Source organism: Thamnophis elegans, chromosome 13 (genome assembly GCF_009769535.1).
Source record: "Thamnophis elegans isolate rThaEle1 chromosome 13, rThaEle1.pri, whole genome shotgun sequence".
Classification (NCBI taxonomy): domain Eukaryota; kingdom Metazoa; phylum Chordata; class Lepidosauria; order Squamata; family Colubridae; genus Thamnophis; species Thamnophis elegans.
The window spans coordinates 16,278,158-16,302,413 of NC_045553.1; the positions used below are offsets into that span (position 1 = coordinate 16,278,158).

Consider the following 24,256-nt stretch of genomic DNA (forward strand, 5'->3'; position numbering starts at 1 on the left):
CTGAAGCCTGGGGAAGGTGAAAACTGCCTCCCCCAGCACCCCTGGAAGCCTGAAAATCAGCTGGCCAGAGTCCGCATGCGCACTGGAGCTGACGGCTCGTGTGCCAGCAAATCTGGCTCCGTGTGCCACCTGTGGCATGCGTTCCATAGTTCACCATCACGGACCTTGGTGAATACAAAACTGACTCATTTGTGTTCTAAATTGACCCTGATGCTGTGTGGCAAAAGACCCTCCCCCCCAAAGACGCCAGAGGACGACCCTGTTCCCTCCGCCCACAATGTGAAGGCAGTGCAAAGGAAGGGCAGACCCCTCCTCCCTCAGCTTCTCTGGGGGGAACAGCCTCAAGTCAGACGGGGGGGAGAGGATGCAAGGCTCAGAGTAGGAAAGACAAGAGGATGGGTTAGGGGCAAATAAACATGGCTCTCTTTTCTGGAGTGAGGACCCCTCCCCAGGCGCAGGAACTTGACCTTCTGATACAGTCAAGCTCCAATAGCTGCACCTCAGTTGCAGAAAGGGGGGAAACGCACACAGGGGGGAAATGTGCCTTTGGGGTGGGGGGATGGGTTTTGCCTCTCCTTCCGAGACTCCTTGACTCCACTCCTTCTTTGCCCGAGATGAACAGACGCCTGTTTTCAAGACACCCCCAGATCCTTGCAAGCCAGGACCCCCTTGGCAGAAAGTGGCAAATATTGAGAGAGTTGTCCCTGGTCCCAAGCATCAACAGAGACCAGCCGCTGGGCCAAAGTCCTCTGTGGGCTCAGGCCACATGAGCGAGTGGTGACATGGCCCGCCGGCCCCTCATGCTCAGCCAAACAGGCCCTGCTGGTTACATGGCTCCCACCCAGTCCTCCCCACCCTATCTCTCACCCACCTCACCTTCCTCCCCGGCCCTCCCCCTGCCCATCCCTCCCCACCCATCCCTCCCAGCCCCTTTCATCTCATCAGAAGTCATAAAAGCTTACAGCAAAAGGTATAAAAAGAAAGGAGGTTTGTTGTGGTCCAAACAGAGAATATTGCTCACATTGGTGGCTTTAAAGCCAGAAAGAGGAAAAAAGAAAGGAAGGAAGGAAGGAAGGAAGGAAGGAAGGAAAAGAAAGGAAGGAAGGAAGGAAGGAAGGAAGGAGGGAAGGAAGGAAGGAAGGTCCAAGTTTCCTCTGTAGTGAAGACAAGGCCAAAGAGCCTTGCACAATTTACATATGATACAGAAAGAGCAAGGGAAAAATACAGGAATAACAAACTCAAAGTAGCCTAAAATCTAAAAACAAAAAAAATCAGAAATAAGGAATAGTGTTTTTTCTCACTTAGCAAAATATACAGTTTGTATTTGTTCCACAGCAACGCCCCGAGTGTCCTGTTAATTCTGTATATCTCAAAAGTCTCACATTGATGGAAAAAACAGTCCTTGTTTTAAAAAAGAGAGACAGATAAAACTATTTAAATGCATCAGCCTCTCAGCTCTCTCCCCCCCCGCCCCCGCTTCGGAAATTGCTTTAGTTGTCTATCAACCGATCCTTTAAAAAGATTTTTGTTCTCTTGTGACCGAGTCCATACTTTTCCCCATCTGAAAATATATATATATATATATATATATTTATATATATATCTAAAACAAAGAAACAAAAGATTTCAAAGCCAAATAAAAATATTCCTTGATAAAAACTACCTACACACAGTCACCAAAAATAATAATAATAAAATAAACGGTTCTTCAGCAACTCCGAAAAAGAGCGACAGAACCACCGTGAAAAATGAGAGTGCTGATCTCGGTCGTCGTCCCCCAACCCCTCCCACTCCCCAAATTTTTTTTAAAAAAAAAACAGGAACTAACAGGCTAAGAAAATAAATAAAAGTAGAAGCAGTGGGTCAGAGGCTTGGGAGAAGTGTAAACGGTCTGTGGTTAGTAGCAGAGGAGTCGGAGGAATTCTGCTCCTGGCCTCCCAATCCAGTGCTTTCTGGCCAATGGGAGGGGGGGCTGGCCGGAGCCCAGCTAACAGCCACAAGTGTGCAGTTTTTGAACGAAAATGAAATCTTGGCTCATCCCTCCGGGTCTGCTGAGTCCTCCAGCTCGCTCTCCTGGGGTGCTCACTGGGGGATCTGCGGGGAGTAGAGAGGAAATCAGAGCAGCCACAGTGGTCGTTGCCCCATTTGCCATTCCCCTGGTCTGCAGCCCGAGGGGAGTGTTTGTTTATCACATTTCTATGCCACCCATCGCCCTGCGCAAAGGCCTGGCACCCACTTTTATGGACACACTCTTACTCAGAGGAGGAATCCCTCCCCAGTCTGGGAAAAGGTGGGGGTTGGTATCCTAGAGCCCCCTGCCAGCCCTAACTTGACAGGTTTGGAGACCCCATCTCAACTACTGATGTGCTGTGCCTCCAAATGGCCTCTCCCAGCAATAGCAAGTACACTTATATTCCGCTTTACAGTGCTTTACAGTGCTCTCTAAGAGGTTTACAAAGTCAGCCTCTTGCCCACAACAATCTGGATCCTCATTTTACCCACCTCGGAAGGATGGAAGGCTGAGGCAACCTTGAGCCTGGTGGGATTCGAACTGCCAAATTGCAGGCAGCCGGCAGTCAGCAGAATTAGCCTGCAGTATTGCTCTCTAACCACTGGGCCACCACAGCTGGTCAAGGGATCAATCTTGCTTAACCGCCCGTAATCTCTTGCAAGGTGGAGTCGGGGCAACTAAATGGAGCTAAGTGTTTACTGGCCGGATGCCCTTAAAGTCACCCAGGCAGAGTTTGCAGCAGATATATTCTCATTGTGCCCAGAGAGAGAAATATCTGCCTCTACCTAGGATCGAACTCACAGTGAGGCGAGAGCTCCACCTCCAGGCCACCACACCACTTGTCATTAAGGGAGGACTTCCTGTAGTCTAATTCAGGGCTCTGAGCCGTGGCCCACTACTGAGCCGTTCAGTATCAGGCTACGGAAGTGGCGGGCCAGCCCATGCGTACTTGCCCTCCACTTGCATGGAACCATCCTTTCTCCCCTCCCCGCCAGTCCGCAAAGCCAGAAAGATTGGGGAACTCTGGTCTTAATTGCATGCTGTCAAGGAAACCCCATGTGCTTGAGCTGTGGTGGCCCAGTGGTTAGAGAGCAATACTGCAAGCTAATTCTGCTGACTGCAATTTGGCAGTTCAAATCTCACCAGGCTCAAGGTTGACTCAGCTTTCTGCCCTTCCGAGGTGAGTCAAATGAGGATTGTTGGGGGCAAGAGGCTGACTTTGTAAACCTCTTAGAGAGCGTAGTAAAGCACTGTAAAGCGGAATATAAGTGTACATGCTATTGCGACTGTTCTTTCTTTTCTCCTTCTTGCTTCCTTCCTTCCTCTCTCCCTCCCTCCTGTGTAGTGGTTAGAGTGCAGTACTGCAGGCTACTTCTTCTGATCACCGGCTGCCAGCAGTTCAAATCCCACCAGGCTCAAGGTTGACTCAGCCTTCCATCCTTCCGAGGTGGGTAAAATGAGGACCCAGATTGTTGGGGGCAAGAGGCTGGTGGGGAGCTGGTGGGGGGGAGAGCTTGGAGGTCTCCTAGCATCGGCAGCCTTGCAATGTGTCAGATTTGAAGGGTTTCCCATGTTCCATACCTGGGAAAAACTCTGGCTGAAGCAGAGGGTGTCATGTCCACAAAGCTTTGCCCCAGAGAAAACCTCCCAATGGAGAGACCAAGTGTCCTAGGGTAGGCCCAGAGTTTTTCCCCAATCGAAGTGAAGCCGAGGCTTTTCTCCTCCTCCTCCTGTCCTGGAGAGCCCACTTACCACCTGCTTTCTTGGTCCTCAGCTTCAATGATAACCGTTAGTAAATGCCGTTGCAATCAAGGGCCCCTGCAAAAAAGGGGGGGGGCATGGTATTCACTGGAACCGCAATGATTCGCAAAGGACGTGCAGCCTGAGCTAAAGTTAAGCTTCAGTCGCCAGAATTTTGTGAGGGGAGAAAAGATGCTCATAGTAGCCCACCTGTTCTGATCCATCCCCCAAACACAACAAACCCTCTGAAGGGAACTCAAAGATTTCTTTATTAGGAATCCCAGCAGCCCCGGCAAAAAGTTTCTCTCTCACTGGAGGTTAACCTCTGTCCGGCAGGGGAGATGAATAGTTGTTGGCCACACTTATTCATCTCCGCCCCCTGCCTTTGATCCCTAGAGCTAGGGTGGGGATTCCTTCCCTAGCAACGGTGGCTCTGCCAGCCCATAGATTTCCACTGCTCTCCTCTCCTCTGCTTTCTGTGCATCAGGCATTGGGCCCAGCTGCTCCCCTCTCCCCCTCTCTCTCTCTGCCAGCTCCATTCCCTCTTCCCCCTTGGAGCTCTCAGGTTGTCTTGATGCTGACTCCTCCTCCTCTGATTCAGCTGCTGGAGGGGCCAGCAGCCAATAAGCCACAACACCACTTCTCTGACTGGCTTGGCTCCCTCTCTGAGAGTCTCTCCCGTGGACACTTGGCCAGGTGAGGCTTACAATTGAAGTTGAGAGACTCTCATGCACAGAAGAGCTGGAGTTTCAACACAAGCAACACAACGTTAATGGCTCAGAAGAAACCCGAGCTCCTTTGGCTCACGAGAATTGACCAAGTCTCCATACAGCCTCAGCACAAGAATCTTTGCTTGTCATCCACAGCAGCTGCCCTGATCCAAGAAAAGACCTCTCTCCCAAGACCAGGGGCTGGCCGGGACCCTCCACCTCCTCCTCCTCTCTGGCTCTTGCCCCATTCCCTGTGCCCTGCCTGTGGAGACCCCCGCTCCCACACGCACAGCACTCACCCCTAGGCTGTGGCCAAAGCCGGTGCTGGGGGCGGGACTCGCCGCACTGATGTAACTGCTGACTCCGGAATCCTGATTGGCTGCTCCATAAAGCTCGGCCATGGGCCCCGGGCTGGTGGTGCCCAGGAAGCCGCCGGTGCGGCTTGGGGTGGAACCTACAGGAGGAAGCAACACTAGCCAGTCGAGATGCTACAATGGCATCCTGCCCCCCCACCCCCACCCCCCCAGGCCTGCAGAAAAGGTCCCCAGAGGCCTCTGGGAAGAGATGCGGCAGTTACCTGTCCCTCGCACCACAGCTGCTGCTGCCGCCGCCGCCATTGGTCCATAAGCAGTGAGGGGTATGGCTGCAGAGAAAGAGGCAGAGTCAGGGACTGGCCGGGCAGGGAACTCAACGATGCCCAGCCAATGCCCACTGCAGAGACGCATCTGCACGGGGCAGTTATGCCACCCCACCGAGTTTGTGTTGGTTTGTGGCCACCAGGCAAGGATGTCCTGCAAAACCAGCTTGGTAGCATGAGAAATCTTGCCCCCCCCCAACCCCGTTTGCCATTGGGCAATGCAGGCCCACCCTCTGGGGATCAATGAAGCCCTTTGCTTGGAAGCGTGTGCAAAAGAGAGGAGGACATGAAAGAGGGCAAAGGGAGGAGACACGCATCTTCCTGTCTCCCAGGGCCCAGCCAGCTGTTCTGGGGCCTTTGGGGTAAATCCTGCAGGTCTGTACTCATAGGAAGCTCTGCTTATGGTGGCTTAGAAGATGCCATTCTTGAACCTCCAGCACCGGCCATAAAACCAACTTTAGCAGAACCTCAGGCCCAGAAGAACCCACAGATTTCCTGCCCTCTCTGCACCCCTGTCTTAACTGGTCTTTTCTTTTCTCTTTCCTTCTTTAGTTGGAAATCAAAGCAAGAAGTGATGCGTGTGGTCTGTGTGGGTATTAATATTCAACTTATAAGGTTGGCGCACCCATGTTGTGGCTAAATCCTGGCTCATCGAAAGCACCCAAACCACTTTGACAATATAAACAATTTGCGCAGGCAAAGAACTGAAGGAGATCTTGGGGGGGCCCTGAAACCAGGAGCAGCTCAGAGCTTCCGGCTTCGGGAGGGGTTGCAAAGTCTCAGCAAATCTCTGAAACGGAAGTGAACGTTTTCCCAAAGGAACTCTCAAGCAGCCAAGAGGGCTTCTTCTGCCTGACCCATCCTGGTTTGCAGCATTCACACCAACAGCTCCTTAAGCGAATCGTCTTTGGAGATGGGAGCCACGATTTGATACAGTTTTTGGGATGTGTGTCTGGACAAGCCCCTCATCTTTCCTCTGAGAAAGACAGAGATGGAGAACGAGGTTTTAAGCCCTCTCTCTGGGGGAGCCACTGAAGGCAGCCACAGACTGATACCAGAGCATGAATTTAGGATGGCTGTAAGAAAGAAGGTCCTCATTCCCCCATCCCCCCACTCCCTTGCAGTCCAAAGCTCAGAGGAAAGGAAAGGAGGCCTACAGAGAGAGGAGAAGCTCAGGGAATGGGAGGGCGCAGGGAAGCAGCTGGGCTATCGCCTCAGGAGCAGAAGCACAGCGCAAAACCACCTTTACGAAGCCTTGAAGGGATGGCAACAGCAAGGAGGAACTTCAAGGAAGGAAGGGAGGAAGGGAGGGAGGGAGGGAGGAAGGAAGGAAGGACAGTGGAAAAGTAGAAGGAAAGTGGAAGAGAAAAGGGAGAAGGAAGGAAGGAAGGACAGTGGAAAAGTAGAAGAAAAGAAGAAGGGAAAAGGGAGAAGGAAGGAAGGAATTTAAGCCCTAAAGGTCCTGGATCTTAGTGACTTGGCTCAGTACCTTGGTATATACTAGTTTGTTCATTGATCAGTCACGTGACCTTATCAAATAATGCTGGCATTCACAGGAAGCAGTACTGTTCTTTCGTGCCATGCTGACTTCAGGAAAATCTGAGTACGCCCTATTCTTCCCGCTCTCCTTTGATCCATTTTTTGCCATTGCAGAGAAGGCAAATCTACCCAACAGCTGCGCACTGTCTCACTTATGGATCGGGTGACCCATTTTCCTGCCAATCTCCTAAAAGTGTTTTGATGACAATTCTTTTGCATAACCGGAGCTGGTAGTTCGAAGCAGGTGATGAGAGGCATGGAAGTTTTGGCCCAATCCATCCCACCTGTGGGCCTTAGCTAGAGAATCAGGTGGGAGAGGGGAGGGTATCGTGTCAGCCCTGATCCTCCTCTCTGTCAGTCGTGAGCTTAGATGGTCCAGAAAGGCAACATTTTCCTTTCGAGTCCAGTTGCTAAGAAGCGACAAAGAAAAGGTCACCACTGCATCTTGGCTTCACCCTTCCAGATGTTTGGGATGGATCTCACACAGGCAGTTTTGAAAATAACCAACCCCTCCAAAAAAGGAGCATCTGAAAGGCAGCCTGTGAAATACATGCCTGTGGACGAGGGGTGTGCAACCGTTTCAAGTGGAGAGCTTTGTGCAACCTCCAAAATATTGTCTGGGTGTAAAATGGACCGTGAGCATGCTGGAAAATGGGGTTCAGAAGACATGGCGGGGGAACAGGGCTATTCCAATAGGCGAAGCAGGCTGCTTGGCACCCAAAGCAGGAAGCGTTGTGAAGTTTCACACATTCACAATGGCTTGGGGAAAGAAAGGTTTTTCACAATCCTCTGAAGGAGAAGTTGACCTTCCAAGTATTTTGAAGCTGCAATTCCTAGAATCCCTCATCACAGCTGACTAACAAACTTGAATTTCCATTAAAACGTTGGAAAAGATGGTATCAGGATTTTTGCAGTTTGCCAAGACTAATCTGGCTCCCCCCAGGTACAGCCACATCTGGTCAGCCAGGCTTTCTTTAGTGGTTCACGCCTGCAGAACCAGGCGCTCTGCCATGGAAGGATGGCACAAGAGGCAACATGGTTCCCCAACAGCACAATCGGTGGTTTCAACAGAGTGGTAAAGAGCAGAAAACAGTGGATGGTTTTGAGATGAAGAACTCTGGCTCCTCCTTTTATCTAAGGATATCAGAATGCTCCCCCTTCCCCCATCGTCAGAGAGCCACTGTGGAATGCAGAACAAATGTCCACCCATTCCACTCTATCAGCAGCTTGATTCCCCAGAGCTCCATCCTGATGCTAAAGCCACAGAACTTAAACCAGCAGAAGAATGCCTGCCAGTGTTGTGGCCCGCCAGCAGCCAGCAGAGCTGGCAGAAGAGTCGGACAGTGAGGAGGTTGGGAAGAAAGATGGGCCAGTCCTGGAGTCTGGGGAAGGCTCTGATGAGGGCTCTGTGTCAGAGGCAGAGATGGGACCAGGGCTGTATGCCAGTTATCAGCTGCCTTCAGAGTTGGACATCAGTGGGGCAGAGGAACAGCTGGAGCCTGTTCCCAGTGTATGCATGCGCAGAGTTGCCAGACAAGGGGAACAGTTAAAGAACAGGGCTTGACTTGGGAGTAAGGCCACAGGTGGATGATGAATGGTCCCTCCCAGAGGAAATAAAAGAGGAGCGAAAGGGAAGTGGAGTTTTCAGGAGACAATTAGTTTGCTTCATTGGTTGGTGACTCTCCGAGACTCATTGCCAACTTCTGCAGATATCGGCCTGGCAGCTCTCCAAGCCAGAGAAGGTCTGTGACTGTAAATCCTCCCTTGAAAGACTTTGCTGGATGTGAATGAAAGGAATTCACAGGAAATTAATAAAAAAGGGGGTTTGTCGGGACCAGGAGTCTGCTTCATGCTGTCGGGCAGACTTGGTCAGAACATCCAGCAACTCCTGGCTCCAAAGCCACAAGGCAAGGAAAGCACGACTTGCCCGCCCGCCCGCCCGCCTGCCCTTCTCTTCCAGCGGTTGCAAGGAGACTGACCTGTGAGCTCAGGGAGGACAGGGGCACTCGGGAGGGGGGTCCGCTCTACCCGGAATTCTAAAAAGGAAAGGCAAGACAACTTAGGACGCTCCTGCAAGTCCGCTCTGAGACAGAGGAGTCAGCAGAGGCGAGGGTGGAGGAGGAGGAGGAGGAGGAGGAGGAAGGAGCGCAAAGCCAAGCACGGGAAATGGAAAGCCTCAGAGAGACTGCCCAAAAACAGCTGGAGGAGGAATGCCCACCGGCAGCTTCCAAAGTTAAAAGTTATCAGGCGCTGCCGTCAGCCTTTGCCCCGCCTGGAGGAGAGGAGCCCCGAAAGACACACCTGCCGGCACTTTCCAATGGTCTGCGCAAGTGAAAACTGTTGGTTTACTAAGTGTTTTTTATCAGGGCAACCTGGTCTACCCAAATATGGGACGGAGCCTACTGCTTCCTCCTTTCAGCCCCAATCCAGGAGCCTTCACAGCAGGGGTGAAATTCAGCAGGTTCTAGAGAACCGGTAGAATTTTGAGTAGTTCAGAGAACCGGCAAATACCACCTCTGACTGGCCCCAGTAGGGAGAGAATGGAGATTTTGCAGTATCCTTCCCCTGCCACGCCCACCAAGCCATGCCCACCAAGCCACACCACGCCTGCCAAGCCACACCCACAGAACCGGTAGTAAAAAAAATTGAATTTCACCACTGCTTTGCAGGGATTATTATCTTTGTGGGTAAATATAAATTAAACACAAATATATTGATCTACCCATTTGCTCCTGCATCGGACTGAGTTTAAGGCTGGAGAGGGCAGGACATGGATGCCATTGAAAGAGAAAATAATACACAAGCCAGAACACGGTTCTCCTGTGGCTTTCACATGTCTCTTTGTTCAGAAATGCACCCCAAAAGGCAGACACTGACCTTTGAAAACATGAATGCCAAAATGCACCCTTTGGAGAAAATTGTGGGCAGAAGGGTGTGTGTAACATGCTTCACAATCTGCGGTTTTATTCAGAGGGTTTGGGTCCTACCGGACTTCCTATCACACCTCTGGCACTTTAAGCTTTGTAAAGTGCTCCATTTTCGAAAGGAAGTGACTCTGGAGGACGCTTCTTGGCTGAGGGTGTAAGCCAGGGGTCTCCAAACTTGGCAGCTTTAATATTTGTGGACTTGAACTCCCAGAATTCCCCAGCCAGCCAAGTCCATAAATCTTAAAGCTGCGAACTTTGGAGACCCCTAGTGTAAGCAGTTGCAGAAGGAGAAACTCCAAAAAGGGGGCTCTTTTGGATGCATCTGAAGGTGTCAATTAAATAAAGGAAGGCCACCATTCAATTGCTTTAGTAAATCTTGCAGCAAAGTTCAATTAAATCAGCATTTCTCAATCTCAGCTACTTAACGACAGGTGGACTTCAACTCCCAGAATTCTCCAGCCAGCCATGCTGCTGGGGAATTCTGGGAGTTGAAATCCACATGTCTTAAAGTTGATGGGGAATTCTGGGAGTTGGGAGTCCATGAATCTTAAAAGTGGCTGAGGTTGAGAAACCCTGGGGAATTCTGGGAGTTGGGAGTCCATGAATCTTAACTAGATGACCTCCAAGAGCCACTGAAACTCTAAGACTTTTGAAAATTCAACCAGAACCACAGAACCGGAGAAAAGAAAAACAGAATTCCTCTCCTATTTCACCTCAGCTTTGGGGGAGGCTTTCCCTGTGGGAAGAAGGACAATTTGCAAGAACGGTTGAGATGTTTGACCAGGCAAAAAGATTCCACCTCTAGGACAACAAAAGCAACACGAGGAAGAGAAACCTACCTGGAAACTGGTAGGTATAGCCAGGTGCGATGCTGGTGTAGCTGCGGCTTGTGTAGGTGGCCGCCTGGAAACCTGGGTACCCTATTCTCAAAGAGAGAAGAAGATCAGAAGGCCCCATTAAAAAAAAAACACCCCTCCCCCTTTCCATCTCTATCCAATTTTAATTTGGGAGCAGAGAGGATGGGTTGTGTGGTCCTTTCTCCGCAACGTGCCTGCAGTTCCCTGGTGCTTCCAGAAAAGGGCGCTACATGATGGCCAGACTCTTCCCCATCCTTACCTAGCATGCCGATGCCCAACATGAAGGCGTCCATTCCGTAAGGCATCACCCGGGAACGTCCCCTCGCGGAGCCAGTGGGCGACATCACTTCCTTTGGCTGAGCTTTTTTACATTCCACCTGGCACCGGACACAACAGGAGGTCAGACTAAGATAATCCTATAAAATGGGGTGCCACGTTTTATTGCTACTGCAGGGCACTCCCCTGAACTTTGCTTCCAGACAACAATTGTGGGTTCCTTACAACAGGGGTCTCCAACCTTGGCAACTTTAAAACTTGTTGACTTCAACTCCCAGAATTCCTCAGCCAGCAGAGCTGGCTGAGGAATTCTGGGAGTTGAAGTCTACAAGTCTAATAAAGTTGCCAAGGTTGGAGATCCCTGCTTTATAATAAAACACGCACAATTCTCCCCTAATTACAGCACGTTCTTCTATTAATAGTAATAATAATTTATTAAATTCATATGCCTCCGCACTCCCAAGAACTGGGCAGTTTTTTGAGCAGTTAAGAATACTTAAAATTAGGAACAATGCAAAACCACAAAAACAAGGCAGACCAAAAGAGCAGAGACTGGCAAAACCAGATGGGCACAAGGAAAAGAAAGAACGGTGCATCTATTATCTGCCCTGGGTGAAGAGCCCGGGCTTTGAAAAACCAGGTGAGTTAGGGCGACCTGATTCTCGAAGGGAAATGGATTCCAGAAGGCAGGAGATGCTACAGAGAAAATTCACTTCGAGGGCGCGATAGGTGGCAATGCTTAATCGATGGCGGCCAGAGCGTGCCAACCCTGCCAGATCGAACCAGCTGGGCAGATACTATGGAGACAGGCATTTAGGAAGAAAGCATGTGAGCCTTGCCATCTCCCTCTGCCCTTTGCATCAGAAATGCTGCAGAGGATTGGGAAAAAATTAACTTTCAATTTTGCACTTCCAGTTGTATAGACCAATTCCCAGAATTCCCCAAGCAGCACAACTATTGCTAAGAATTCTGGGTGTTGAATTCTATAGGTCTGTAGAACACCTGACTGGACAGAGCAGATTTCTAGGCAGCAGCAGAATGTCCTTGTATGTGTTGTCACTCAATGTCCCTGGGAATGGGACCTCATCCTGTGGGGCTAAACTTGGCCACGTTAAGATCGTGACACCACCACAGAGGTTCATGGGTCAACTTGCAAAGGCCATGTCTATGGAGATTCTCTGCCCTCCAGGTCACTCCAGAATGATTTATATTCCCTGCAGACAGCTGGTCATTTCAATCCTTTTAGCAGGATGTTATGGTCACCTGGAGATCCCTAGAGGACTTCACACCCAGTTGCACCACTCAGGTGACCCTGAGGACACAGGTAAACATCCAGGTGGCCTCAATGACCCTCTAAAAGGATGCAAATGACCAGCTGTCTGCAAGGAGTATCAATCCTTCCATTGTCCACCATCCAGTCAGAGCTGAAGAAGCTTCTTGGATGAGAAGCGAAATGTCTTTAAAGAACCAGAAAGTCCAGTTGCCTCCTGAAAAAAGCACCTTTGAGATGGCAAAGGCCATGTTTGCCTGACCTTCAAGTCCGATGGGAAGAAAGACTTAGTAGTACGTGGCAGCAATTCACACCCACGGACCCCCATCCAACTCTCTTTGCTCTAACCATTTTGTTGTTGATCTCATGAAAGTGGATCTCGCAGACTTTCTCCACGATATCTTCGCTTTCAAAGGTGACAAACCCAAACCCTGAAAGAGAAACAAAAAGAAAAACCCATCTCAGTCAAGTCAAGAAGCCTCCCTTTCACCATCTATCTATCCTCTCCTATTAAGGACCCCATAATCCCTTGTGGGATGGAGTTTGGGCAGCTGAGTGGAACTGAGTGTCGACTGGCCGGATGCCCTTCCTGTTGCCAATGAGGAGCTTTATTCAGCAGATATATTCTCATTGTGCCCAGAGAGAGAAATATCTGCCTCTACCTGAGTGTCCCTTTCACAACCTATCATGACATTAAATAGCCACCAGGTTGGCCCACTTCAAAACAAGAAAGGCAAAAGGAACATTATCCTATTCAGTGAGGAATCTCCATGGTTTTGACTTGGCAGGGTGGCCAACATGAAGTAGGATTGGCCAGCAGAGGCAAATGCCATTTCTACAAGATGTGGAAAACAGCTGAGGAACAGGGACATCAGTTGTCCATCTCTCTCTCCCGCCTACTCTTCCGAGCTCTTCCTACTCATCCCTATCATTTCAAAGGCTCCCCCTGCAGAAGAGTCAGAGTTGGCAAGCGGGAGGCATCATCCGTTCTCCGCCCTGTTGGGGCACATCCCCCTCCCAGCCGAGGCTCCCTTTCTGCAGCTTCTCCGTGGGAAAGACAGAGCAGGTCCAGTCAGCATTTCACAGCAGGCCTCAGCTGCCCCCAGTTACTATGGCAAAGTTAAGTTGCTTTTTAAAATCCTGGCTGCAAATACCAGCAGCAGCTCAGATTTCCTTAAGCCCTGGTGGAGGGCAGCCAGGAAGCCAGGTACCAATGAAAGTATGAGGACCCAGGAAGGGAGAACAGAGCGCAGAAGAAGCCTGGAAAGTGGGTCAAGGGGTCCACTCCCACCCCCCAGGGGAAAAGCCAGAGCTACATTTCTCTGGTTAAGAGAGAGCTTAATGGGTGAGACTGGGCAGCGGAAAGGAGGGGTAGCGGAATCCGGCCTGCAATATAAACTGCCCTGTTCCAGTTACCTATTTATTTGTGCAATTTATACAATACACTGCATTACATAATACCTATCATAGTCGATGAATGAGCAAGGCGCCGGCATAAAAGCTAAGGGAACATCTGCAGGCAGGAATGCTATAAAAAGAAAACGCTACATCTTTGCTTAGGGCAGCAAGATTTGGAAACATAGGGGCATGAGTTTAGAATAGAATGAGCTGGAGGGGACCTTGGAGGTCTTCTAGTACAGCCCCCTGCTCAAGCAGGAGAACTTCTACTATTTCAGATAAGTGACTGTGTAGTCTCTTCTTAAAAACCTTCAGTGATGGAGAGACCACACTATCTGGTGGCAAGCTGTTCCGCTGGTTAACTATCCTCACTGTTGGGATGTTTCTCCTTAATTCCAGGTTGTTTCTTTCCAACCATTGTTTCTTGTCCTGCCCTCCGGTGCTCTGGAGAATAATTTGACCCCCTGTTCTGTGTGGCAGCCCCTCAAATACTAGAATGCTGCTATCATGTCACCCATAATCCTTCTTTTCTTTAGACTAGCCAATCCCAAATCCTGCAGCTGCTAGTCCAGGTGAGGAAAATGCAGCAGTGTTTCAGGTCTAGCAAGCATCAGGAGGGTACAGAGGCATCATACATCCCATCAGTAGAACCTAAAACTAGAGAAATGAGCAAGTGACCTGGGCATCTGGTTCAACTGAGGAGAAGGAAGAGGCAGAAAAGGGGAAGAGGAGAGCCAAGAAGGGAGGCTGACTGACAGCAGCTGTAGATTCTTCCCCAAGAGCTGCTGACTGATTGGAGCGTTGCTTGCTACTGACCTCGCTAGGGCAGCTTCAGTGGACATATAAGGAAGCAGCTGCCCGGAGCACCAGGTCACAGAGCAAGTGAAAAAGGACGGCCAGGAAAAATGCAACGAGGGAAGTGTTGCTGTTGCTGCTGCTGCTTGCTGTTGAAAGACGAATGTGGACAGAGAAATCGGCTCTTGTGACCTGCAGGGAATGCGGTTTGTTTTCCTATCTGAAGACTGCAGGAAGGATATCCTACATGCTGCAAGTGTTAGGCTGGTTGCCCACCTGGAAGAGAAGGGGAAGGGGCTGGAGGCAAACATGACATGAGGAATTCTTGGGATGGACACAGGAAGCCCTTGCGGAGGCAAAATGGCACCGAGAAACATCGGCTAATCTCTAGGGCTGCAGAAGATTCCAGGGCCTGTCAAAGAGACAAAGCGTTTCTAACGCTTTGGACAAAGAACAGTTGACGTAAGACTTTGGCCCGAGCGAGAGGCCTCCAGAAGCTGTAGAAAGGGAAGATTTCCTACTTCTGCCCTGAAAAGATGGAAGCAGATCAGGGGTGGTATTCAGCCAGTTTGGACTGGTTTGGTAGTGGAGACCTGCAGGCGGCTGCCCATGTGCCTTGGCTCTATGCTTCCTATTGAGCCACGTCCTGTAAGCTGCATGCATGGGAGCAATCTATGCACACGAGCAAAGTGCATGCGAGGAAGGCTGTGCCCGCTCACATTTTCTGTGTGTGGCGAACCAGTGGTAAAATTATATGAAACCCCCACTCTGAAGCATATGGACTCCCTGTTGTGAGAGACTGAAGCTGCGGTCTGTTAGTGCGTGTTGCCTTTTTGGATTACGCATTCAGGATGGGTCAGAAGGATTACCAAAATCTTTTCAAGCCCACTGACACAGATACCCTTTCCTTCCCAGTGCATGAGAACAGTGGCCTCCCCAGAGATAACCACGAAGGGACTATGAATTGCTGGGCAGAATGGTCCAGGAAGGAGCCGTGTGTGTGTGGGGGGGGGGGTTCTTCATCATTTCTATCAAAGGAAGAAGAGACGACAGAAGAGAGCAACTGCCTGTGGAGCCTCTTCTTCCATAATAGCACTCATTTTATAAAACCTTGCTAAGGCCACACTTGGAATATTGCATCCAGTTTTGGTTACCCCCCCCCCAAAAGATGTGGGGACTCTAGAAAGAGTGCAGAGAAGAGCAACAAAGGCGATTAGGGGACTGGAGGCTAAAACATATGAAGAAAGGTTGCAGGAACTGGGTATGTCTAGTTTAAGAGAAAGAAGGACTAGGGGAGACATGACAGCAGTCTTCCAATATCTCAGGGGTTGCCATGAAGAAGAAGAAGTCAAGCTATTCTCCAAAGCACCTGAGGGTAGAACAAGAAGCAATGGGTGGAAACTAATCAAGTAGAGAAGCAATCTGGAATTAAGGAGAAATCTCCTGATAGTGAGAACAATTAATCAGTGGAACAGCTTGCCTCCAGAAGTTGTGGATGCTCCCAACACTGGAAATTTTTAAGAAGATGTTGGATAACCATTTGTCTCTAATGGTATAGGGTTTTCTGCCTAAGCTGGGGTTTGGACTAGAAGACCTCTAAAGTCCCTTCCAACTCTGTTATTCTATTCTATTCTATTTCTGAGATCAGGGACTCCTGACGAGAGGTGGAAGAATATCCTGGAAAGTCACCTTGCAAAATCTGCTGTCAATTGGAAACTGTGTCTAAGGCACAAGGGAGTCCAGAAAATGAAGCATCTCAAGCCTGGGCATGGACAGAGACGTGAAGGCCCCTGTGAGAAGCCCCTTCATGTTCTGAGGCTCCGGGATTCCACTTCTCTGTCCAAATGTACAGAATATGGGAGAAAGGAGAACTAGCAGCTTTAATGCAGAAAGCTGAATAAGACTTAGAGGATGCTCAGATGCCAAGCACATATTTACCACATATGGTAGACATGTGCAAAAGCAAAACAAAAATGGACAAAAATACATACATGGTTAGAAAAAATGTTACAAGCAGCATATAGATTATAAGCCAGAAATATTTCTGTTAGGTATAGCACCAGAAAATTATGATAAAGGGAATATATACTTAATATTACATGTTTTGACAGCAGCGAGAATTGTATGTGCACAGGACTGGAAAAAATGAAAAAACGTCTACAGAAGTTGTAATTAAAAAAATACTAGACTGTGCAGAAATGGACAGACTGACCTTAAAGAAAAAAGAAAAAGATAGAGAATATTTTCAAACATGGGAGCTGTTTTATCAATGGTTGGATAATAGAGCTAGAAATTAGGAACTGGAAAAGTACTATTATGTAAGCAAATCGATCCAGCCAATATTCTGTTCACAAAGCACTTATGTATGTAAGGAGAAAATGTATAAACTGATTTTAAAAAGATGTAGATGAGGCCTCCCTGAAGAAAAACTCAAGGGTGGAAGGCAGGACTTACTCTCTAATTGCTTAATTGGGGGGGGGGGGAGTCGGAGTGACTGGATGGAGCTGAGTATTTACTGGCCGGATGTCCTTCCTGATGCCATGTGGAGTTTGCAACAGATGTTTTTTTTTCCCTTTGTGCCCTAGGAGAGAAATATCTGTCGCTGCCTAGGATTGAACTCTCAACCTTCCGAGTGGGAGGCAAGGATTTTTCCTACTGGAAGGAAAAATGGGAGGCATCGTAGATACACGCAGAGCTTTCTAAAAGAAAGAGGGAAAAGTGTAGAGAATGGAAGGAAGGACTGAAGCTCAGAATGCGGTTGGCCTTGTGAGAAAGGCCCTGAAGAAGGTAATTGGACAAGAAACATAACATATAAAGACATCATGACAGAAGATGGCAACATGAAAACAAAGATGGAATTAGAGCAGCAGGGCAGGAATCTGGAATGGTGGGAATATTTAAACCTTAAAGTGGTTTAAAAGTGATAAGGTACGTTTTGGGATCTACCCAAACCCTCAGGGGCTAGATAAGATTTTGTTTGGCAGAGACAAGAAAATGTTATCGAAGATTTACCAATTTTTGACCTGCCAAGATGCTAATGAAGAGATGGACAAAAGCCTTCTAATAGCATGGGAGAGAAACTTTGGCTATGAAACTGAAATGGGCAAATGGTGGGATCTATGGAGTAAGACCATTAAACTTACAATATCTACAGCATTCAAAGAAAACATATACAAGATGGTTTATAGGTGGCACTTTCCCCCAACAAGGTTAGCCAAGATGTTCCCTGGGTTATCTCCATTGTGTTGGAAATGTGGAAGAAAGGATGGCACATTCTACCATATTTGGTGGTCCTGTACTGAGGCCATGAAATATTGGAAAAGGATTAAAAAATGGCTAAAAGAGGTTACCGGGGCAAACATGGAATGGAGACCCGAGAACCTTCTACTAAGCATTAAACCAGAAAACATAAGCAGTTCAATATGGCATTTGAGCCTACATATAATTGTGGCCGCAAGAATAACTTATGCACAATTTTGGAAATCCACTACCATACCGTCGGAAGATGCTATAATTAAAAAGATCTATGAATGTGCAGAAATGGACAGAATGACGGGTTGGATGAGGGACAAAGGAGAAACGGAACATTATCTTAGCTGGAACTTATGGTATATGTGGGTGACAAGGAGAACAGCAGGGACTTAAAATGGGGAAAGTTAAAAGTGAACATGGGTATTGTAATAGATCCCTGAACTTTGTAATGAGAAGATGTGGCTTAGAGACCTAACAATGAGGAAGGAAAGAAAAAAGTTGGGCTGTGAATGACTGTCACCACGGGGGGGGGGGGGGTTGTATGTTTAAAATTGTATTTGTATTTGTATGTTTTACTCTTAAAAAAATGTATAACTAATGAATGCCGATACAAAAGGCTGTATATTTACTTTATATTGTTATGTATGTGTTGTCTTTTCTTATGTTGTTGTGTTTTTCTTTCTGTTTTTAAAGGTAATAATGTTTAACTATTTAAAAAAAAAAAAAAAGAACCATGAAGGGATTTTCAGCTAGGAAAAGGAAAATAAAGAGGCAGAAGGTCTGTATGTCTATGGAGATTCTCCTTCATCCAGTCATGGTTATCCCAAAGGGGCTTTCTTTCAAAAGGCTTTCTTGTTTTGCTAGAAGGTGTTTTGGAAATAAAGCACCTTTGGGAGAGCCGGTGGGCCTGTTGCAAGGAGAATGGGATGAATCTGTAACAAGTGATGGCCAGAAAGCAGAATGTCTCCCCTCGGCAGAAGGGCGGCAGAGCCAGAGGTGACCAGCATGGGGCTGGTGGTGGAAAGAGGGAGTTGCAGCTCAGGACAAACAGAGCATAAAGAACACGTAACACCAATTCTCAAGGCCAAATGAATTATATTCATGGCCGTGATGGTGAACCTATGGCACCAGAGCCACCCATCCAGGTACGCCAGCCGCCACCCATTGTTCTTCCGGGTTCTGGCGCATGTGCATGCCTGGAAGCTGCTCTTCTGGTTTCCTGAACCCCCATGCGTGCTGATCTGTGCGCCGGAAACCAGAAGCCCAGGTGACCAGCGGGTACGGCGGAAACTGACAGCTCAGCTTCGAGGCGTGCATATGAGCACCAGGGAACTCCTCTTCTGGTTTCTGGCACTCCCACGCCAGAAAAGGTTCGCCAACACTGTCCTGAAGGGTACTGAAGGAATTAACAGAGGAGATGGCAAGTTGCAAGAACTCCTGCAACCAGCAAAGTTCCGAAAGAGGAAGAGAACCTTACTGTCCCTCCCATCCAACCAGGGGAGAAGGAGGAGGAGGAGGAGGAGGAGGAGGAGGAGGAGGAGGAGGAGGAGGAGGAGGAGGAGGAGGAGGAGGAGGAGGAGGAGGAGGAGGAAGAAGAGGAAGAGGAAGAGGAAGAGGAAGAGGAGGAAGAGGTCGGCGGGCAATTATAAACCGGTCAGCTTGAAGTTTATCCCACACAAGGGCCTTGTGTGTGTTTGTGAGCCCTTGCACAGGATGCACCAGTGATCAAGAGCAGCCGTGGGCTTTCCCCAAACGGATTGTGCTGGACTAATGGACCCTTTCTTGATAGAGTTACTAACTGAATTGACTGGGGAGAATCCCATGGAAATAATGTACTTTGACCTCATTCAAATCATTCAACAAACCCACAGTATCCTTGTGAGTGAAATGATAAAATATGGGCTGGGTGGTAGAGCTGCTAAAAGCACAGGTAGTCCTCAACTTACAACAGTTCATTTAGTGACTGTTCAAAGTTACAACGGCACTGAAAAAAAGGGACATGACCATTTTTCAAAGTTACGACCGTTGCAGCCTCCCCAGGATCATGTGATCAAAATTCAGATGCTTGGCAACCGGTTCATATTTACGACCGTTGCTTTGACCCAAGATCATGGGATGGAATGGAATGGAAAGTTTATTTATAGGCCGCCCTTTTCCCTGGGGGGACTCAGGGCGGCTTACAATTCATGGGGAGGGGAATACAAACAGTGAGACATAAAACAATACATAATTAAAAATAGAACACAACATTCATCATTCGGGTGGGGACGGATTACAATCTAGCCCCAGGCCTGACGGGATAGCCAGATCTTAAGGGCTGTGCGGAAGGTCTGGAGGGTGGTGAGGGTACGGATCTCCACGGGGAGATCGTTCCAAAGGGTCGGAGCTACTACCGAGAAGGCTCTCCTCCGCGTAGTCGCCAGTCGACACTGACTGGCAGATGGGATTCGGAGGAGGCCTAATCTGTGTGATCTAATTGGTCGCGAGGAGGTGATTGGCAGGAGGCGGTCTCTCAAGTACCCAGATCCACTACCATGAAGGGCTTTATAGGTGGTAAGTAGCACCTTGAAGCACACCCGGAGATCAACAGGTAGCCAGCGCAGCTCGCGGAGGATAGGTGTTATGTGGGTGAACCGAGGTGCACCCACAATCGCTCGCGCGGCTGCATTCTGGACTAGCTGAAGTCGCCGGATGCTCTTCAAGGGCAGCCCCATGTAGAGCACGTTGCAGTATTCCAGCCTTGAGGTCACAAGGGCACGAGTGACTGTTGTGAGAGCCTCCCGGTTCAGGTAGGGTCGCAACTGGTGCACCAGGCGAACCTGGGCAAATGGCCCCCTGGTCACAGCCGACAGGTGGTAGGCAAAGGTCAGCTGTGGGTCCAGGAGGACTCCCAAGTTGCGAAGCCTGTCTGAGGGGTATAGTGTTTGACCCCCCAGCCTGAGGGATCCTCTTTTGCAACCTTCTGACAAGCAAAGTCAATGGGGAAGCCAGATTCACTTAACCACTGGGTTATTAACTGCTCAACTCTGGTGATTCACTTAACAACCACAGCAAGGAACGTCATAAAATGGGGCAAAACTCACAACCCATGTCTTAAGCACAAAAATTTTGGGCTCAATTGTGATCATGAGTCGACTATTCGTAACTGGATGTCTGCACAGCATCCAGAAAGTACCACCAGGTAGATTGCCCAAGGGATGATCCTGGCAACTGTGCTCTCCAAAGTTTTTATTGCCAACCTAGAAAGCGGCATTGTGTGGCAGATCGCGGCCTTTGCAGGGGACACAAGCTTTGTCTTAGAAGCAAAAGGGAAGATCCAAAAGAGCTTAGAGCAGGGGTGTCAATCTCAAGGCCCAGGGGCCGGCCCCTGCCCCTGCCCACGGGGTGCTTAGATCTGGCCTGCGGGGCCTCCCTGGAAACAGCGAAGGACCGGCCAAGCAGTGCCTCTGCCTCCTGCAGCCCTCCCGAACTCCGTTTTCGCTGGCAAAGGGTTGCAGGAGGCCATCAAAGCCGAAAACGGAGCTCGGGAGCCTATTTGCGCTGGCAGAGCGCTCTGGCCACCACAGGCGTCCCTGACACGTCGAGCTGGCCATGCCCAACTTGGCCACGCCCACCCCACCCCCTGAGGTCAAATACAACCCTGATGCGGCCCACAATGAAATCGAGTTTGACACCCTTGGCTTAGAAGCTTGAAAGGTGAGCGAAATTCAACAGGAAGAAATCTGGGTCGCAAAAACGTAAGCCCCAAGGAGAGGATGGGAAACATTTGGCTTGGGGCAAAGGATCTGGGCATTCCCCTAATCCCAGGTTGACCGTGATTCGGCAGTCTGATGCAGCTGGTGAAACGGCAACTTTGCTACCTTGAGATGCACCAACGGAAATTGAGAGGCCAGATTGAGGGAAATAATGGCTCCCTGCATTCTGTCCTGATCAGACCAGGGTCTGATTTGGTTCTGGGATGAAATAGGACTGTGACAAACCAGAGCAAGGCCAGAGGAGCCCTGCGAAGATGGTGGAGGAAACCAAGTTCTCTGAAGAACCATTAAGGCATCTGGGTATGAATAGTCTGCAAAAAAGACCCAACCATATCAGGCTGTTACATATAAGTTGACAAAATCAGAAATGAGGAGGCGATAAGCCAGCTGGGAAAGTCAAGGGAAATAATCAAAACCATTAAAAAGCGAAAGTTAGAATATTTCAGACCTGTGATGAGACACCTGGGAAAATACGGCATCCTTCACTTAATCCTCCAGGGAAAGATTGAAGGCCAATGAGGTCCAGGCAGAAGAAGAACATCGTGGCTTCAAAATCTAAGGGAGCAGTTTGGACAAAACTCAGCAGCACTTTTTCGTGCGGCTGTTGAAATAGGATTGCCAAGATGATCGCCAACGTCCGATGACGGATATGGCACAAGAAGAAGAATTCTTAACTATCTAAATGATTGCCGGCCTTCACTAACTTGAGTTCTTCTCGGCTGTCCCTGACGGCAGGACCAGACCCAAAAGGTTGAAGCTACTGAGAAGTCCACCTCAGGATTTCAAGGGTTTTCCAAAGCTGTTAACAGAGGGAAAGGCTGCAGGTCTCCCTTCCCTGAAGTCTTCAAAGGGGCTGGATAGCCATCTGCCCAAAACCGCTTCAACAGATCCTGTAGGTGGTCAGACTAGAGGACCTCTGAGAGGTCCCCTCTTTGTAACCAAACTCCCCTGGAGGGAAATTGGGAAAAGACCTCAGGTGAGGCAGCCCCCTGGGCTTTCCTGTTACTCTTCCTCGGCTCTGTTTCCTGACAGAGCCCGACTGATTTCAGGCAGGTGGGCAAGAAAAGAAGCCCCCCCCCTTTGCTTGCTTGCATCCCCTGAGGGCCCCCACAGTAGGCAAAAGCTCTTGATCGGGGATGGGAGGTGCTGCGCAGCCAGGCAGCTCGCTAGATCTGAGCTCAGAGTCTTTCTCACCTCGGTGCCGGTTAGTTGTCTTGTCAAACATCAGCATGGCATCGTCCACCTGCAAGAAACAAAATGATCCAGATGGGTGAAATGAGTGGCTGTTGGGGGGGGGGCAGAAGAGTGAAATAAAAATAAAACAATTGCTAGTAATAACTTCAATGTTAGGCTAAAATAATCTATTGGAGAACCTATTTGGGGCATTAGTAGAAAGTAGACAGTGATAAGCTATTTAATTACCTATTACAGTTTTAAGCACAAGCGGAGGGAGAGGAGACAGGAAGAGTTTTCCCCTGCAATGCCAACAGGTCTTGCCTGAACATCTGGAGATGTTCCTAGAAAACCAAGAGTCACGAGCTCCTCACCCCCGCCTGCGGAGATCCAGGAACCTCACCAGTCATCCGTATCGCCTAAACCCAGAACTGGCAGGAAGCCCTGGATTTCAATTTGTCCCTTGACAAGGAAAGCATCAGAGCTATCAACCATTTCATCTTCCAAGCCCTAAGGTGGTGTGTGTATGTGTGACACACACACACACACACACACACACACACACACACACACACACACACACAGGCAGTCAATCACAAATGCAAACTTTGCCCTTGGTAACTTACTCGTCACTAAACCTTTTGAGGAAAGGAGATTTTACTTACTATTCTGTGCATGTGTGAAAAATCCAGCCCCAGCAGGAAAGGTGATAAAAGATGGAGCGCTTTTGTCAGGCAGGAAGCAGCTGGGGGTAAATTACACCCGATGATTGCAAGATTGCCAGTAGCTTGAAGGCAGAACAAATTCTCTGGTGTGAGATCACACGGTCTTGGGAATCGGGGATTCCAGATGTAATAAAATGCTGTCTCTGTGCAGCAGTATCGGTCCCTGAAGTTTCACCACCCCCATCCCTTGGCTCAAAGGGACCTAAAGTCACATCATCCACACACAGGACTTTGGCTCTTGGTTGGGCAAAGTGGCAGGAGGTTCCACAGATTACAAAGGTAGAATGATTTCAGCCTTCTTTCACTAAAGCCCGTCCCGGTATTTGGGACTGCAGCTCATCCCATGATGCTCATCCAACATGGGCAACCGCCAAGGCTGCGGGAGGTTGCAACGGAGGGACGCTGGTTGAGAGGAGTTGCTCCTATTCCCAGGACAGATGAATGGGGATAACCTGACGAGGGGCTGCCAGTTAAAAAAACCCAGGCAAGCTGTAGCGATGTTCATACTTTACACAGCCCACCTCATGCCAAATTTCATTACCTGTGATGGCGTAAAGCAGTTAACACTGGTAACTCAGCCATAATTTACTCAATTAACCCAATTTTGCACAATGCACTGACCCATAAGTTAACTGTACAAGCCATGTGCACTACCAAAGGTGTGAAATGGCTGCCCAGCCGCCTGGGAGTCATCAGGGGATGGCCATGGCGGCTTCCTTCCAGGAGGGGAGACTCCCGGCTCTCCTCAGGCAGCCACCCAGCTACAGCCAATGGGGCAACTCCTCTGGTAGTAGCCCAGGCTGGTACCCACCCATGTCAGAACCTGCAACTGGAAGAAAGACTGCCCTAAAGGGCTGGTGGTGGGAGGGCCTTCCCACAGCCCTGAATCTGAGCTGTTGACCTTATTTCAAAATCATGCCGCGTCACTGAGCCTTTAACTCAATGGATTCAGGGCAGGAAGCGGCCTGGCCGCTTTGCTCCATGAGGGCATGCAATCAATCCCAGCCTTATTCAATTCCACTATTACAGAGCTCATGACTTTGGGCTTAGCTCAACCACCTCGCAGGGCTGCTGAGTAACCGTCAACCTTGCCCACTTGAGGAGACCACAAAGATAAGATAGGTCAAGCCAAAATCTGACTTATCTGTATAGTTTTCTTGGCAACAAGGTGAATTGATTACTGGAATTTTT

General features: G+C 49.1%; 1 protein-coding gene across 4 annotated transcripts in view; it reads right to left on the reverse strand.

Annotated features, from left to right (window-relative positions):
• Nucleotides 1–1,637: 1,637 nt before the first annotated feature.
• MSI1 (musashi RNA binding protein 1) overlaps nt 1,638–24,256 on the reverse strand; it is a 62,213-nt gene continuing 39,594 nt past the window's right edge. The window contains exons 7-15 of one of the 4 annotated variants that reach the window (XM_032229561.1): nt 22,362–22,410; nt 12,316–12,398; nt 10,681–10,798; nt 10,404–10,484; nt 8,617–8,673; nt 5,039–5,104; nt 4,761–4,915; nt 3,764–3,829; nt 1,638–2,094 (exon numbers count right to left, since the gene is read on the reverse strand). In XM_032229561.1, the coding sequence (XP_032085452.1) occupies nt 3,788–3,829; nt 4,761–4,915; nt 5,039–5,104; nt 8,617–8,673; nt 10,404–10,484; nt 10,681–10,798; nt 12,316–12,398; nt 22,362–22,410 (651 nt within the window). In that variant the 3' untranslated portion in view covers nt 1,638–2,094; nt 3,764–3,787. Of the gene's footprint in view, nt 2,095–3,763; nt 3,830–4,760; nt 4,934–5,038; nt 5,105–8,616; nt 8,674–10,403; nt 10,485–10,680; nt 10,799–12,315; nt 12,399–22,361; nt 22,411–24,256 lie in introns of all 4 variants that reach the window. The other 3 variants (XM_032229560.1, XM_032229563.1, XM_032229562.1) reach the window with 3 other exon arrangements.